The 13,795-nt window shown below is 42.8% G+C and overlaps 1 protein-coding gene across 1 annotated transcript in view; it reads left to right on the forward strand.

The window, feature by feature from the left end:
* Positions 1-11,374, forward strand: part of Arhgef33 (Rho guanine nucleotide exchange factor 33) — a 92,090-nt gene extending 80,716 nt beyond the window's left edge. The window contains exons 16-18 of the mRNA XM_012513920.2: positions 1-94; positions 3,901-4,040; positions 10,913-11,374. The exon at positions 1-94 is cut by the window's left edge and continues 39 nt beyond it. Of these exons, the coding sequence (XP_012369374.2) occupies positions 1-94; positions 3,901-4,040; positions 10,913-11,042 (364 nt within the window). The 3' untranslated portion in view covers positions 11,043-11,374. The remainder of the gene's footprint in view (positions 95-3,900; positions 4,041-10,912) is intronic.
* The last annotated feature ends 2,421 nt before the right edge of the window (positions 11,375-13,795 follow it).

A 13,795-nucleotide genomic window follows, 5' to 3' on the forward strand; every position in this document is an offset into this window, starting at 1 on the left:
CGCCGCCGCCGCCTCCGCCCGCGGCGCGCCGCGGACCTTCTTCCCCCAACAGAGATCCCAAAGCGAAAAACAGACCTATTTGGAAGTAAGGAGGGTAAAGTAACACCGAACCGAAGCCCGCAGCAACGGCGGCCCCGGGGCTTAGATCTGCAGGGGTGGCCCCGAGCTGACCTAGCGAGGAGGGCGGGGGGCGGGGCAGGCGCGCGCCCGCCCGTCGCGGGGGCGCGCTCGTTCGTTAGGACCGGGACAGGGCTCAGGTGACGCGGGGACACGTGTGAAGGCAGAGGCGGTCCCGCTCCTCACATTCATGCTCTCCGTTTCACGCCCCCCCTCCCCCCAGCTTGCTGTGTTGTCCGGCCTGGGTTCAGAGTTACACTTTTTGCAAGCTGCTGCGCACAACTCCACGCTTGCAAACGTGTCTTTTCAGCCTGTTGGGCTGCACCTTCATGTTTCAGTGTGCGAAGTGTCGGACGCTGTGCCAGCCCGCGGCACCCCGCGCTCCCTCCATCCTTGCAGGGTGGTCGTCTTAGTGTAGACTGTGACGTTTGCCGCAAAGTCCGATCATTCCTGCCCAGGCTCCTTTTGACTAGAAAAGGATATCGTGTTAAATTTGCAGACTCCACTGGGACGAAGATAACCCATAATAGTAAAAAAAAAAAAAAAAAAAAAAAAAAATTGACTCCAAGACACCATCTTTGTCCTCAGTGGATGTTGAGCATTTTAATGTTTGTCTGCAAGCCTTGTAGCATTTAAAAAGGCTCTTAAATATGTCCTTATGAAAAGGCCAGCAGTTCCTGACAAATGCAAAGAAAAGGCAGTTTCTGGCTAAGCAGAAAAGCAGTGTAAGAAGCCTCCACCCTTCCATTCCTCTGCCATTTTGAAGCGAATGGGGTCAGGTTGGTGATCGCTGACTCCTTTGATTACTTTTCCATCAGACCTGCCTTGTTGCAGGCCTTGTGCTTATAATAATGGCTGAGGATTCAGAAATCTGTCCTCCAGGACTAGTTTAGTATATGTGGGAGATGCAGAAATTGCAGGATTATAATCAACTGGGAAACTGTAGGAGTTTTGTATTTAAAACCTCTTGGAGTGATGGTGGTCAGAGAAGGCCTGAGTAGTAGATTTTACTTAGCAAAGTCATTATTAAAAACTACATTTATTGAATGTATGGATTAAAATTTAAAAGATGCCTAGAAATCAGCAGGGGGAAGTGATGTGCTGAAACGTGAGAAAGAGTCCTGCCCATAAAACAGCTGGGGGATGATTGTAGTTTGGCCTGCTGTGCCAGGTGGGAAAAGTGGTAATTAGGCCAGAGGGATGGGAAGGCTTTGGATGGGGTAGAGCCTTGGTGGTTGCTGCCCCTGGACTCCAGGTGTCCTGTATATATCATACCAACAGAGGGCAAAACCAAAGTAGAATGTTCAGGTGAAGTTGTTAAAGTTGATCAGGGTTCTGCAGTTTTCTTCTGGTTCTAACTTTTCAACTCCCAACATTATAAAATTCTACTACAAAAAAGTAAAATGAAATTCCATTAGGTAAAATTTCTTGCACAAATCTACCCCTAGCATGTATCACAGTTAAAAAGTTCATTAAGAAGGGAAATAGAATAGTGCCAATCCAAAGTAATTTGCATGGGGCTGGGGAGATAACTTGGCAGTCTAAGTGCCTGCCTGGTACTGGTACTGCATGCTGTGCTGGCCCCTGAAGCCTGGGTGCCATGCCAGCCACCGAAATTGGGCTTGGTTGTACATGCCTGTGATTCCAGTGCTGGGGAGGCTGAGGCAAGAAGATCACTACTATGTAGGGAGACCTTGTACCAAATAAATACAGATTAAAAACAAACCCAAAGCAACTTGGATGCACAGAACCTTACTTGCAGAACCTTCTAACTGTACAGTACACAATGCTTTTGTTTCTGTTATATATCTCATAAAAATGTCTTTTTCTAGTTGACATGTGAAAATCTGAGAGTTCAACGATTGTCAGGCAAAAACCATTAATCAGAAATAAAAAGTCACATGTTTTTCCGAGAAATAAGCAATGATTAATACATTTATGACTTTACCAGACATACACAAAGCAATAAATAATATATTAGGGACTGATGCACTTTCTGGACAACCAATTTCAGTAATATTGTAAGGCATGCGGCCATTCAGTTCAGGAAGTGTCAAGTGGAAGTCAGTTTAAAAAGGCCTTCTTTTCCTAGCAGTAGGTACATAGCAAATTTTCAAGTATGCATACAAAATTCTCGTTACTTTGGTATGTTTTTGGACAACAGTTTGCTTGCTTAAAATGCAGAAGGCCTGGATCGTGTGACTCCTAGGGAGCAGCGGTACACACAGTATAGGTGGCAACGCTGTTGTAGTATTATTATTTTGAGACATGTTACTAATAATAAACAACTCATGAACTATATCCCAGACTTTATTGTATCAAAATCCCTGAAACCTAGAGAATCCTTATGCACAGGCTGTTGTCCAGGCCGGTTTCAGACTCTTGGGCTCAAGTGATCTGCCCCAACCTCTGTAGAAGTTGGGACTCCAAGTGTGTTCTGCCATGCCTCGCAGGAATCTACATTTTAAATAGCGGCTTTAGGGGCCGGGGAGATGGCTCAGTGGAATAAGCGCTTCCCTGGCAAGCGCAAGGGCCTGAGTTTGATCCCTCGTTCTGCAGTCAGTCAATCAATCAATCAATCAATCGCGACTTTAGAGGATCCTATAGTCCCAGGACTACACTTTGAGAAACAATGAACTATGCCATAAAGGTGTTGATCTCTATGGCTTTATTTTGAGTTTTAGCAGCATCTCAGAGAATTTCTCTAGTCTGCTACTGTAACCCTAATTTAAGCCCTCAAAGTCAAACCCATTAGTCCTGAAAAAGTAAAATTCATTGTCACGCTTTGCTTTTCTGTCAGCAAGCAGTTACCCATTCAGTTCATGAGATTTTTCAGGGCATTCTCTGTGCTTTTTGCTTTGTCTCCTTGAGTTTTATTTTTGAGTTACAGTCCCTTCACAGTAATTATTTTGTTCGTATAGAATATAAATATATATGTGCATATTGAGCTAGTAGGCATGTAAACATGTATGCATCTCTAGTTTGCACATATATACCTATATATGTACGTATGTATGTCAGCATGGCTCACATTTAAAAAGAAACAAAAGGGTGCCAAAAGATACATCCTTACTTTTTATTTGTTTTGCCTTATACTCTAAATATCATGAATTATGAACTATAAAAATATATTAAAGGCACATTTATAGTTTGGAAATATTAGCTGACATTTATTTTGAAACATTTCTGGCTTCTCAAAACTTTTTTTTTTTTTTTTTTTTTGAGACAGGGTCTCACTGTGTAGTTCAGGCTGGCTTTGAACTCATGTAGCCCAGGCTGGCCTCCACCTCCTGGCAATTCTCCTGTCTCAGCCTCTTGAATGCTGGGGGTTCAGGCAGGTACTACCATGCCTGGCTTCTTCCCTCAGGTGCCTAAAATGGAGAATTAAGATGAGCTTAAAATTATTGTTACAATTAAAGAATTTTATTTTGTAGGAAAAACATATGCCTAGATATGAAGGTACAGTTTTGAAGCCAGAATAAGAATTTATTTTCTGTAATTTTTTCATATTCCGTTGTTTCCTTATCTTTAATTATTGTTGTGTCATTGCCCACCCTGAACTGCTTCCTTAATATACAGAAAATACAACACTTGGCAGAAAATTCTCCTCTTTCTACCTACTAATTTCTTTATTAGTGTAGGTTTGCTTTAGTTGGGATTAGATGTCCACTGGTAGTCTTTTGGGGTAAGAGAGGAAAGTGACAAAGCTAAAAAACTGTCCCACAGCCAGGATGGGCATTTTAGGAAAAGAGTGAAAAACTGTCCTTTTTTGTGTGTTTTCAGGAAATGCACTTAGAAGACACCACCCGCTTCTGTCCAAAAGAAGAAAGAGAAAGTGAACAAACGTCTTTCAGCGATCAAAATCCCAGGCAAGACCAGAAAGGGGGCTTTCGCAGCTCCTTCCGCAAGCTCTTTAAAAAGAAGTGAGTAGCCCTTAGACAAGACAGCATTGTAACACATTTCCCTTTGGGCTAAGTCTTGAAGTTTTAACAGTGATAATTATCAAGTAACCTGGTCTCACATCACTTCTTCAAGTTCAGTGCCTGCACCCAGTAGCCTCGATGCCTGCGGGGTGAAGATGTTTCTCTTGTAATCTCCCAGAGTAGACGCAAACTCAGCTCTCTCCCCAACCACTTCTGTCCTGCATCCCTCCTTCCTTGTTCCCAGAGCTATGTGTACTGAGGAGGTCCCTGAGAAAATGAGCTGGAAGGGTGGGGTCTTCTGTTGGAGCTGGCATGATGGATGCTCCATCAGAATCTCTCCACCTCTGGGAAATTTTCTAAGGACATCTCAGCAATTCTACCTTAATGGGCATATATTTATCCTGGGGCTAGTTCATGTGTATTGGGACTTCTAGTGTTTCCTCTGACTGTATGGATTTGATCTGGGTCCTACTTAAAAATCACTTCAGAGGAGTGTCTATACTCCATGTGAGGCAAAAGGAAGGTGTTTACTTCTTTTGCCCCTTAGAGAGTCTGAGGCTTTGTTGTATGCAACATTGTCCCTCAAGAGTTTTGGGCTGTACCCTTACAGTCTGACAGGCAGGGCTAAACCCCATGTGTGTGCAGACTTGCACACTCCCACTTGACTGGGGAGTCGTTCCCTACAGGTGACCACTGTTACGATCTCCACTGGTCCTCAGGCCTACCTGTCTTGCCTGAGGATGCTCTACCTGCTAGGGAACTTAGTTCCTTTTGGTAGGGGCTCTTGCAGTGAGTTTTACGTAATAAGTCTTCATATAGTGGGTAGAAAAGTTAAACAAAGGCTTATAGTTGTCTTTAGAGAATTTCTGAGAAATCATTTTCTTCTCAAAAATAAAGGTTATTGGCTGATGTAGACCAAGGTTTTGGAATAGCAAGGGCAAGCCTCACTTGTGTGGAGTTTGTTTTGGTTTGTTTTCTTGTGTAGTTTGTCTAATCTCCTCTCATGGAGAGGATCTTTCATTGTTGGTCCTTTGGCTGTTGTTGGTAGAAGTGGGAAGAGGCGGAGCACAGCGCTGCAGCCAACCACAGCCCTTCCAGTCTTGCTAAGGCGGTTCATGCATGCATGACTATGGCTAGGTCCTCAAGCCATTTGATTGAAGGGTGGAGGAGTAAAGAATTGTATCATAGACTCTCTAGGATCATAGAATTAGATGTTTCGTGGCCTCGTGCTTACTTCTTTCAAGTTTTACAGCGGGGGGAGGACCTAGAAGCAGAGAACTTTCCAGTTTGAGCTTCAGATTTAGGCTCCTCAATTCTAAGGACTCCAAACTTCCTTTTTTTTCTTTTTCCTTTTTGGTTCCAGGAGTCGAACTCAGGACCTTGTGTTTGCCAAGCAGGCACTGTGCCGCTGAGCTGTATTCCTGGCAGGACTCCAGATTTCTAAAGCATTACTTAGGTCTTATTTTTTTTGAAGCATAGTATTCCCCAAATAGCCACTGTTTGCCCACCATCCCTCATAAAGACTGGGTACCGTTGGAAAACAGTGAGCAGTAGATCTACTACTGGTTCCTTTACAAATTCCTGTTTGGGTCTGGGAGTAAAACTTAGAGGAGTGCTTACCGAACCTGCTTAAGGCTCTGTGTTTGATCCCCAGCAGTGCTTAAAAAAGAAACACAGGTTCTGCCATTTACACAAGGCAGAAAGAACAGGCTTATCTTCTCTGTATCCAGAGAGCAGAACTGTTGAGTTCAGAGTTCTGGAATTGGCACTTTTGACCTCATAAAAAAGTGGCTTCTCTTAAGATGCACCGGTGACTAATCAGGGCTGCTGTGGAATAGCCTCCCATTGGGGTGGAGATGGCTGGAGAAACCACTGAAGTCTGTTCTTATTGTGGAGATTGGATTTATCTGTAGTTTGACTTTGTTTTAACTCTGAGTGACCACATCTTCTTCCCCTGAAACAAGCAATTGAATGAGGCCTTGGACCTATCATCTTATAGACTCACCATGTAGAAGTTCAGGTTTTCTTTTTCTGCAGTCCTCTCCCCGCCACCAGATCTTGGTAAAATTCGGAGAGAACTTGCTATGGGATCTCCAAATTCATGTTGAGTACTTATTTTTGGTGCTCCTGTAGCATTTGGGGCTTTTCCTCAGAGAAAGGACCAATGGATCCCCCGGTCTCCTGTCCTTTCTTATAGGTCTGTCTGTGTCAGTCCTATTGCTGTCAGCAGTGCCGGCTCTTTCCTTTGCATTTAAAGTCTGCAGCGTTACCCGAGTGGAAGTATAGGTGGGGCCAAAGATGCGTCTGCCTTGGCAGGCTCCCTTAGCGTCCTCATCCTGGGCGCGAGTAGTCAGCGCCACTAGGTGTGATGCCTGCGGCAGCCTTATCTTAGGGTGCAGGGCGTGTGGCTTGGGCAGAGTGCTTTGGGGACTTAGCATGGCATAAAGAAGCAGTGTAAGTAGCTTATCCTGGCTGTTTTCATCCAAAACCGTGGAAAGTTCACAATAGACATTGCTGCGATGTGATACTAGAGAGAGAGAGAGTCAGCGGCCCCACCGAGTGCAGGAGAGCCAGTGCCGTTCAGCTTAGGAGAGAATACACGTTCTTCCATGCGTGTACTCCTCCTTGTTTAGATTGGGAATGACACGGTCTGGCCACTGCACAGGACTGTGTTCTGGGGTCAGTCTCTGTACAGGTAGAGGAAGGAACCAAGACAAGACGTTCAGTCCATTCACCTCTGTGCCAGGAAGTCAGACTGACAGTAAGCTCAGTGAGTGCAAGAAGTGGCCAAACCCAGGGACCGGGACCACTCCAGAGCCTGGTCTCACAGTTCCAAAGGGCCGGGGCCAGAACAACTGCCTGTGTCCTGTCGGGCTCACTGCCTTCCTTCCCTACAGCCCTCTGGAGGCTCATTCCTGTCTACACTGACACACTTTTTGTTCCATAGGGGCTTGTTTGGCTGGTGGCCCCACACACCCAGAATGCTGCTTCGGGATGAAGCTAGGCATGGAGCCAGATGCAGCAGAAAACCTGAGAAAGGGTTCTCTTCCCTCTGAGGCTGGGAGGGCCGAATATTCACACCCACAAGGATTCAAAAGGGAGAGTCAAGTTGACATCATTAAAAAAAAAAAAAAAAAAGTCCTGAAAAAAGCTCACGATATTTGGGGAAAAGGGTGACCCTCTGATTGTTTCTATCTGAGGCCCATTTATGCGGGGTAGATACCAAGACACATGTCCCTGAAAGCTATCCACAATCGATCAGAATAAAGTCTACATCTTTTAAAGTTTGAAAATGCTAAGTGACTTTAAACATTTTAAATGAAGATTCATAGAAGCCAGGAACAGACCTAATGTGAAAAGCGGATGCTGGACTGATTCCCTTGCCTATGAGCAGGATGGAAGGCAAACTGTCCCTTCTAGAAGGATCTATGTGGAGACTGTGAAAGGCTTAAACCTAGATTATTGTGAAGGCCGAGGCAGACATTACTTTCTATGTAAATCTTGCATTTGGGACGTTGTGCATTTTTCTTTGGGAGTGTGGCAGTGGGGAGGAGGATTATGGAAGACAGGTTAGGGGTGGAGAATGTAGATGTGCAGCTGCTTTCCATCCCCAAATGTGGAGGAAGTGGGAGATGCAGAACGGAGCATCCAGACGCTGGATTCTCTTTCCTCACCCGTTCTCTTTCTTTTTAGCTGTTGGTAATTTATAAGCCTCAAGAATATTTCCATCCCACCCCCCATCAGTCATATCAAATTCTGTTTTCTTAGTCACACATTGAAAAAATACGTTTGCAGGGGTCTACGTAATTAAATGTCAGTGAATTCTTTTTCTTGGGTTGTCTTCTCAGCTGTTTTTATCTCTGTCCAGCCTTCGCCATAGGACAGACCATGTGACCAAAGGAAGGCAGTGGAGGGGCAGTGGACAGCTTTCCCTGTCCGCTCTCCCACCTGCTGAGCGCCCATCTCAAGCCCCTCCTCCATACTCACCTCCTCTTCGGTTTCTTTCGTAACTCATTCGCTTTAACACTGAAAGGGTTAGCTGGAGGATAACCATTTTACACTACTTATCTTGATTATAAATGTTTATAGATCATTTGGAGTCACTTATTCTGGGTCTGTAGTATGCTGGGTTCTGTCCAGTACAAAAGAAATTAATAGTTTCTGCCCATTAGGAGCTTGCTGTTCAATGTGAGGGCATTTCAGCTGCAAGTTTTATTACATAGCACATACATAGTAAGCACTCAACAAGTACTTATTAGATGAGAGTTCATTTGACACTGTTGATCACAAGGGCCGACTGATGGCTGAGGGGATAGGCGTCCCCCGCCACCCCCGATCTCTCCCCCTGCATGTCTCCCAAAGCTTTCAAGGAGGGCGGTCTTTCTAGTCAGAGAACCGAGTCCGAGACTTCTGTGCTACTGTGTTCCATTCCTCCCCAGAAGCCTTCTAAGTAGCAAAGCCACTTGTGTTGACCTATTTGACTTACGATTTTTTTTGTCTCTGTCACCTGAATGGAAGGACAGTTAGCAACAAGCCTGGTCCTTTTTCCTCTTTGTATAAAGTGTTGGGATTGCTGGGTGTCAGAGTGTACTTATAGCCACCGTACCCTTGCCCAGCAAGTGCTCATCCGCCTGGCCCTGTGCTGGCTGCTCATTTAGGACCTTTAGGAGCTTCAAAGCCATCTCTGTGTTTTATGGAGAAGGGGAGTAAAAGCAAGTGCACTGTGCCTTTCTCTTAGTCACTGAGGTCTGCATTACTTTAGAGCCTCATAGCCACACCTGTGGAAGAACCCATATGCCTAGGTAGTCATGTGTTAAGCATTATAAAGAGCTTAGTTAAATTTATCCTTAAAAAGATGATAATGAGTTTTTAGTGAAGGATACAGTGGAATGCTGAATTTTTAAAAGGCTTAGTAAGTTAGTTAATAGTTGGAATAAAGAAATAGAGAGAAATTCAGGTGCTGGAGACACAGCAAGTTACAATTTGTAAAAAAAAAAAAAAAAAAGCAGTTGAAAGAGAAAAAATAAGCTGAGTCTGTGTTCGTTAAAAACTAGACAGGGCGATTTTGGCATTTGTTTCAGAAATGGGAACGCAACTGGTGAAGATTTCTGTGGTCCTTGGGGCTGGTGGTGACATCAAAGCTTTCCCATTTCCAGGTAAACACTAAACAGTTGCATGTTGGAACATCGAAGTGTAACATTTGGGTTTTGAAGAGATCACATGCCCACAAGAGGGGAAATGCGAGGTGAAGTTTTAAATTTTGATTAACAGCTTTCTGTTGAGAAACCATCAGGGGGCACAGTTCAGCCGTCCAGTTCAAATCCTGTTCCCTCCTTCCTGCCCCCGAACGTAAAAACATTCCAAGTCTACTGCATAACACAAGATACAGGGAAAGGACGAGGTGGTTAAAATATATCTCTGTAACATTTTGGGCACAACTGACCAGAAATGAATGAAATTGGAGTTAGGCAGGACTTGTGAAAGGTGAGAGAAGGTCTGGAATTTTAGGGGAGGGCATGTAGGGTCTGTAATAAGAGCGCTTCACCCCACCTGTACACCATCTTACTTGGTGTGCACCAGATGGACTACGGTTGAGATAGAAATTTATGTCTCTGTTTGCTGTGATGCAGTGGAAAAGTGCTCCTTACAACTAGAAATAGAAGCATGGTGGGCAGCTCTGGCTTCCTCTGTGATACCAAATATTAGGGTGAAAAGTGAAAATAATCCTGGCAGTCAGGTGTCCAGATGTAATAATAATTAATCTTTGTGTGGATCCAGCTTCTTCCTTTGGATAATGTAAAGGGTTGTTTGAATTCTGCCCATATAATTCAGGAAATGATAGAGTCGTATAGCTAAGACAGCAATGAAGTCTCAGTGGGAGCATACCAATTGAAAGTGGCAAACCTTGAAGGCCAGTTACCCTTCTTTGTAGATAGTGTAAGCATACCCTACTCAGCCTCAGCATATGGAGAACTTGTTCAGTTTTATAGGTACTTTGGATAAAACTTCACTTCTAGCATCACTTTCATACATCCTCCATGAGGTCTTTTGACATTGGTTCTTTGTTGCTGGGCTACTTTTAGTCATTCTAGTTCAGAACTTAAGCTAGTGAAGAGGACCCAGTCTAGCATATCAGAGGTTATTTCCAGAAAGCCTCCTCCCTCCAGGGACTTCTGACATGAACAGATTGGAGAAGGTGCCCAGCTGGAATGGATTACCCAACTGGCTTAACCAAGATAAAGGAAGAATGCACCCTCGACTGGGGACTCAAATGGACTGATTTGAGTTGTTGACTATTGGTTGGCTTTGGTCTCCTTTGTGGTGGTTGAGATTTTAGTATCTCCTCAATTCGATTACTGTACTTATTTTTGCATTCTACTAAATGTAGCATATATATGTGGTTGGCTTCAATAAATCTTTCATTTAAAATTGAAAACAAGCAGAAGCAAGAGTTTGTAATGTAATGCCTAGATTCAGTAAAGGCCTATAATAACCTTGGTTGAGAATAATGAGTTCTATCCATTTTAATTTAAGGGGCTATGCTAATTTGTGAAGTAGTTACTTCACTGACTCAACGTAGGATTTTTTGTTTTCTGGATTGTTATTCCCCTATTACAGTGTTACTACACAGTATCGTACACTGACATCTACAGCTGTCACAATTGTCTCATAAAGCATTAGAAAGATACTCTCTTTGTGTTTACTGCAAATCTTAGATACATGTGTCCTGAGTCTTGAAATTAGGGGAGTAAAAATTATTCCAGGTCTAGGAGGCAACTGTTTACAAATGCAAAACAATTTGGATAGATAAAATATTTGAAAACAATTAAAACCAAATCAACCTGTACTTTATCTGTGTGCTGAGATTTTAGGTCCAGTGGATCAGAATACAGGGAAAAAACTAATGAGAATCCCTCAATGGATCCTTCACCCACCAAACAAGATTTCTTCAGAAACCGACTTGCTCTTGCAAATGACCTTGACCAAGGAACAGCTGTGTAAACATACTTAAAGTTGTATTCTCAAGTGGTAAGATGAGGATAAAGAGCTTGCATATATCTGTGCAGGAATATATATATATATATATATATATGTATATATATACACACACACACATATATATATATATATATTGATGTATAAATCTCTGAAGAAAACTAATATAAATACATATGAAACTAAATCAACATACAAGACACTGAAGAGACGAAGATTAGTCTATGGCTAAGACCTGACTTTTTGAACTTCAACACTTGGGAAAAGGGGAATGAAGACTTTTCACATCACTACAGAAAAACACAATAAATTTGGAGGAAAAATAAATGTTTATAAGAACAAAAACTTGCACCTTGAAGTCATTCCCCAAGTATAATATTGTGTTCATATTTAATGTGGATGTGAATTTTGTGCTTCCTAGACATTTAGTTTATCGATTCATCCCAGTATGTTTAGACTTATGTGACACAGTGTTAGGGGCCATTTGTGACTTGCCACATGTCCTCCAGAACTTCCAAGGCAACATGTAGCATGCCTTATGGCAAAAGGTTAATTAACAGAACTGTTGTTTTAAATGTTATAAATCTGAATTATGGAGAAATTATACTTAAATATAATTTAGAAGGTTTAAAGCTTAAAGACACCTTGATCTCTAAATGTGATCTGGGGTTATGGAAATCAGTGAAGAGAACAATGATTTCTTTAGAAACAGGGATGGGGCAAAGGAGCATTTTCTCTTTGTGGACTGTGCTGAGGATGAGAGCAGGCTGCAGCCCTCTTTTGATTGTATGCTCAGTTTTGAAGATCCACTAGTGACCCTGAATGTGATACATGCTCATGACACATGGGCCAGGAAGAAACACTGATGCAGCCACACCGTCTCAGAAGGACTTCCTTCTGGCTGGGAGATAGCTCAGTAGAATAAGCACTTGCCCGTCAAGCACAAGGTCCTGAGTACAATCCGCAGTACTGCAAAAAAAAAAAAAAAAAAAAAAAAAAGACTTCCTTCATTCTGGACAGCAAGTGGCAACAGCACCAGAGCTTTCATGGCACATACACAGTGGTTGCCACAAACTCCAGGTCAGAGAGGAAACTCAGGGATGCAGGACCTGACTTCCGCAGTGCCCAAGGGTTGGACAGAAACAAAGCTGTGCCACCAGGTGGAGGAACCATGCCGCAGAAGCCTGCCTGGCTCTGGGGTAATAAAATGTGCTGGCCCAGATAGTCAGCATCCTCAGTACACCCCAGATTTTAGATTTAGAGTGGGAAATAATTAGCTTGGCTTTGTCTGTTTCCAGGTAGTCACCTATAATAAATTAGGGGTGGGGCCGGGGAGATGGCTCAGTGGAATAAGCGCTTCCCTGGCAAGCATAAGGGCCTGAGTTCAATCCCTGCTTCCACCAAAAATAAAAAAGAAATTAAAATAAAAAAAATAAATGGGGAGTATTTGGCTTTTGCTCATTCAGAATCTCAGTACACAAGTGGGCATCTTCAAATGCTGTTCCTTTATGAATGTGCTATTGATAAAATGTGAAGTTTTATTTCTAAGTGATGGAGCTTCTCCTTGTAAGATGATTAATTAGGAACCCATCTCATGTCATGTGAATAATAGATGTCTGAAGAATGTAAGGATCACTGTGCCAAGTTTTTGGAATTTGTAATATTTAACCCACTATTAAATATTCATTTCTTTGCAGTTAATGGAATTAGATTTTTCTCCCCTATTAGGCCAATGTTGTTTTGGGACAGTGCTTGAAAGCACAATGACCTGGACATGGAAAGTCTTAGCCTCTTAAATGAAATATAAACAACAGTAAGCTTTCTCTTTTTATATTGTTTATCATTGGAATTATTATTGGGTGGGTCAGATAACTTCACACACTCCAAAAATTTCATTTTGATAGCATCCTCTAAGAAAAAGCTTGATATTGCCAACTTGTAGTAAAATTCAGTTTTGTTGTATTTTATACAACTAACCTATGAAAACTGGTAGTGTTGTTGCCACTCTGGGTTCCCATTGCGTGCCACCTGGCTATTGTGGGTGCTTTCTATCTCCAAGTACCATCTGTTCCCCATATCCTATGTCTTTAGCACTAATGGCATGACAGGTCTGCCCTCAAATTCCAAACTTCTTGACTTGGCATTCAAGCTCTTTCTCTCATCTGGCTCCTAGTTTCTTTCTGGAAGTTTTGGGTGAACTATCTTCCCTCAATTAAACTGAGCTTTTCGGCACCTGCCCAGGTGGCTTCATGCCTTTTCTCTAACCTCCTTCTCTCTACTAATCTGAAGATCCACTTTAAGCCCCTTGAACTTTAGTGGCCTTTTGGATTTGACTTTTTTTTTTTTTAATGTATTATGTACTCCAGTGAGAATGCACGTCCTTCCAAGGGCAACAACTATAGCATATCTTTTTTATTCTACTTTTTGATGAATTCACAGTAGTAGGTACTCAAGAACTGGTTAATCACGGCTGCAACGGTGGTGCTGTAATATATTGAGGGCTATAGAAAATAATTTTTTTTGAGTGCCAACATTTTCAGTGCCAGCTTGTTCAGGACCCAAACACATGCTGGACAAGTGCTTTGTCCCTAAGCTACTCCTCCCCCCAACCCCCGCTTAGTTTCTATATTTAGTGTTTTGTTTTTGAGATAAAATCTTGTTACATAGTTCAGGCTGGCCTTGAACTCATGGTGCTCCTGTGTCACCCTCCCAAGTGCTGGTATTACACACATGTACTCCCATGTCTGTTTTTGACCCCT

This window comes from Octodon degus, unplaced genomic scaffold, assembly GCF_000260255.1.
Source record: "Octodon degus isolate 3935 unplaced genomic scaffold, OctDeg1.0 scaffold00020, whole genome shotgun sequence".
Lineage (NCBI taxonomy): Eukaryota > Metazoa > Chordata > Mammalia > Rodentia > Octodontidae > Octodon > Octodon degus.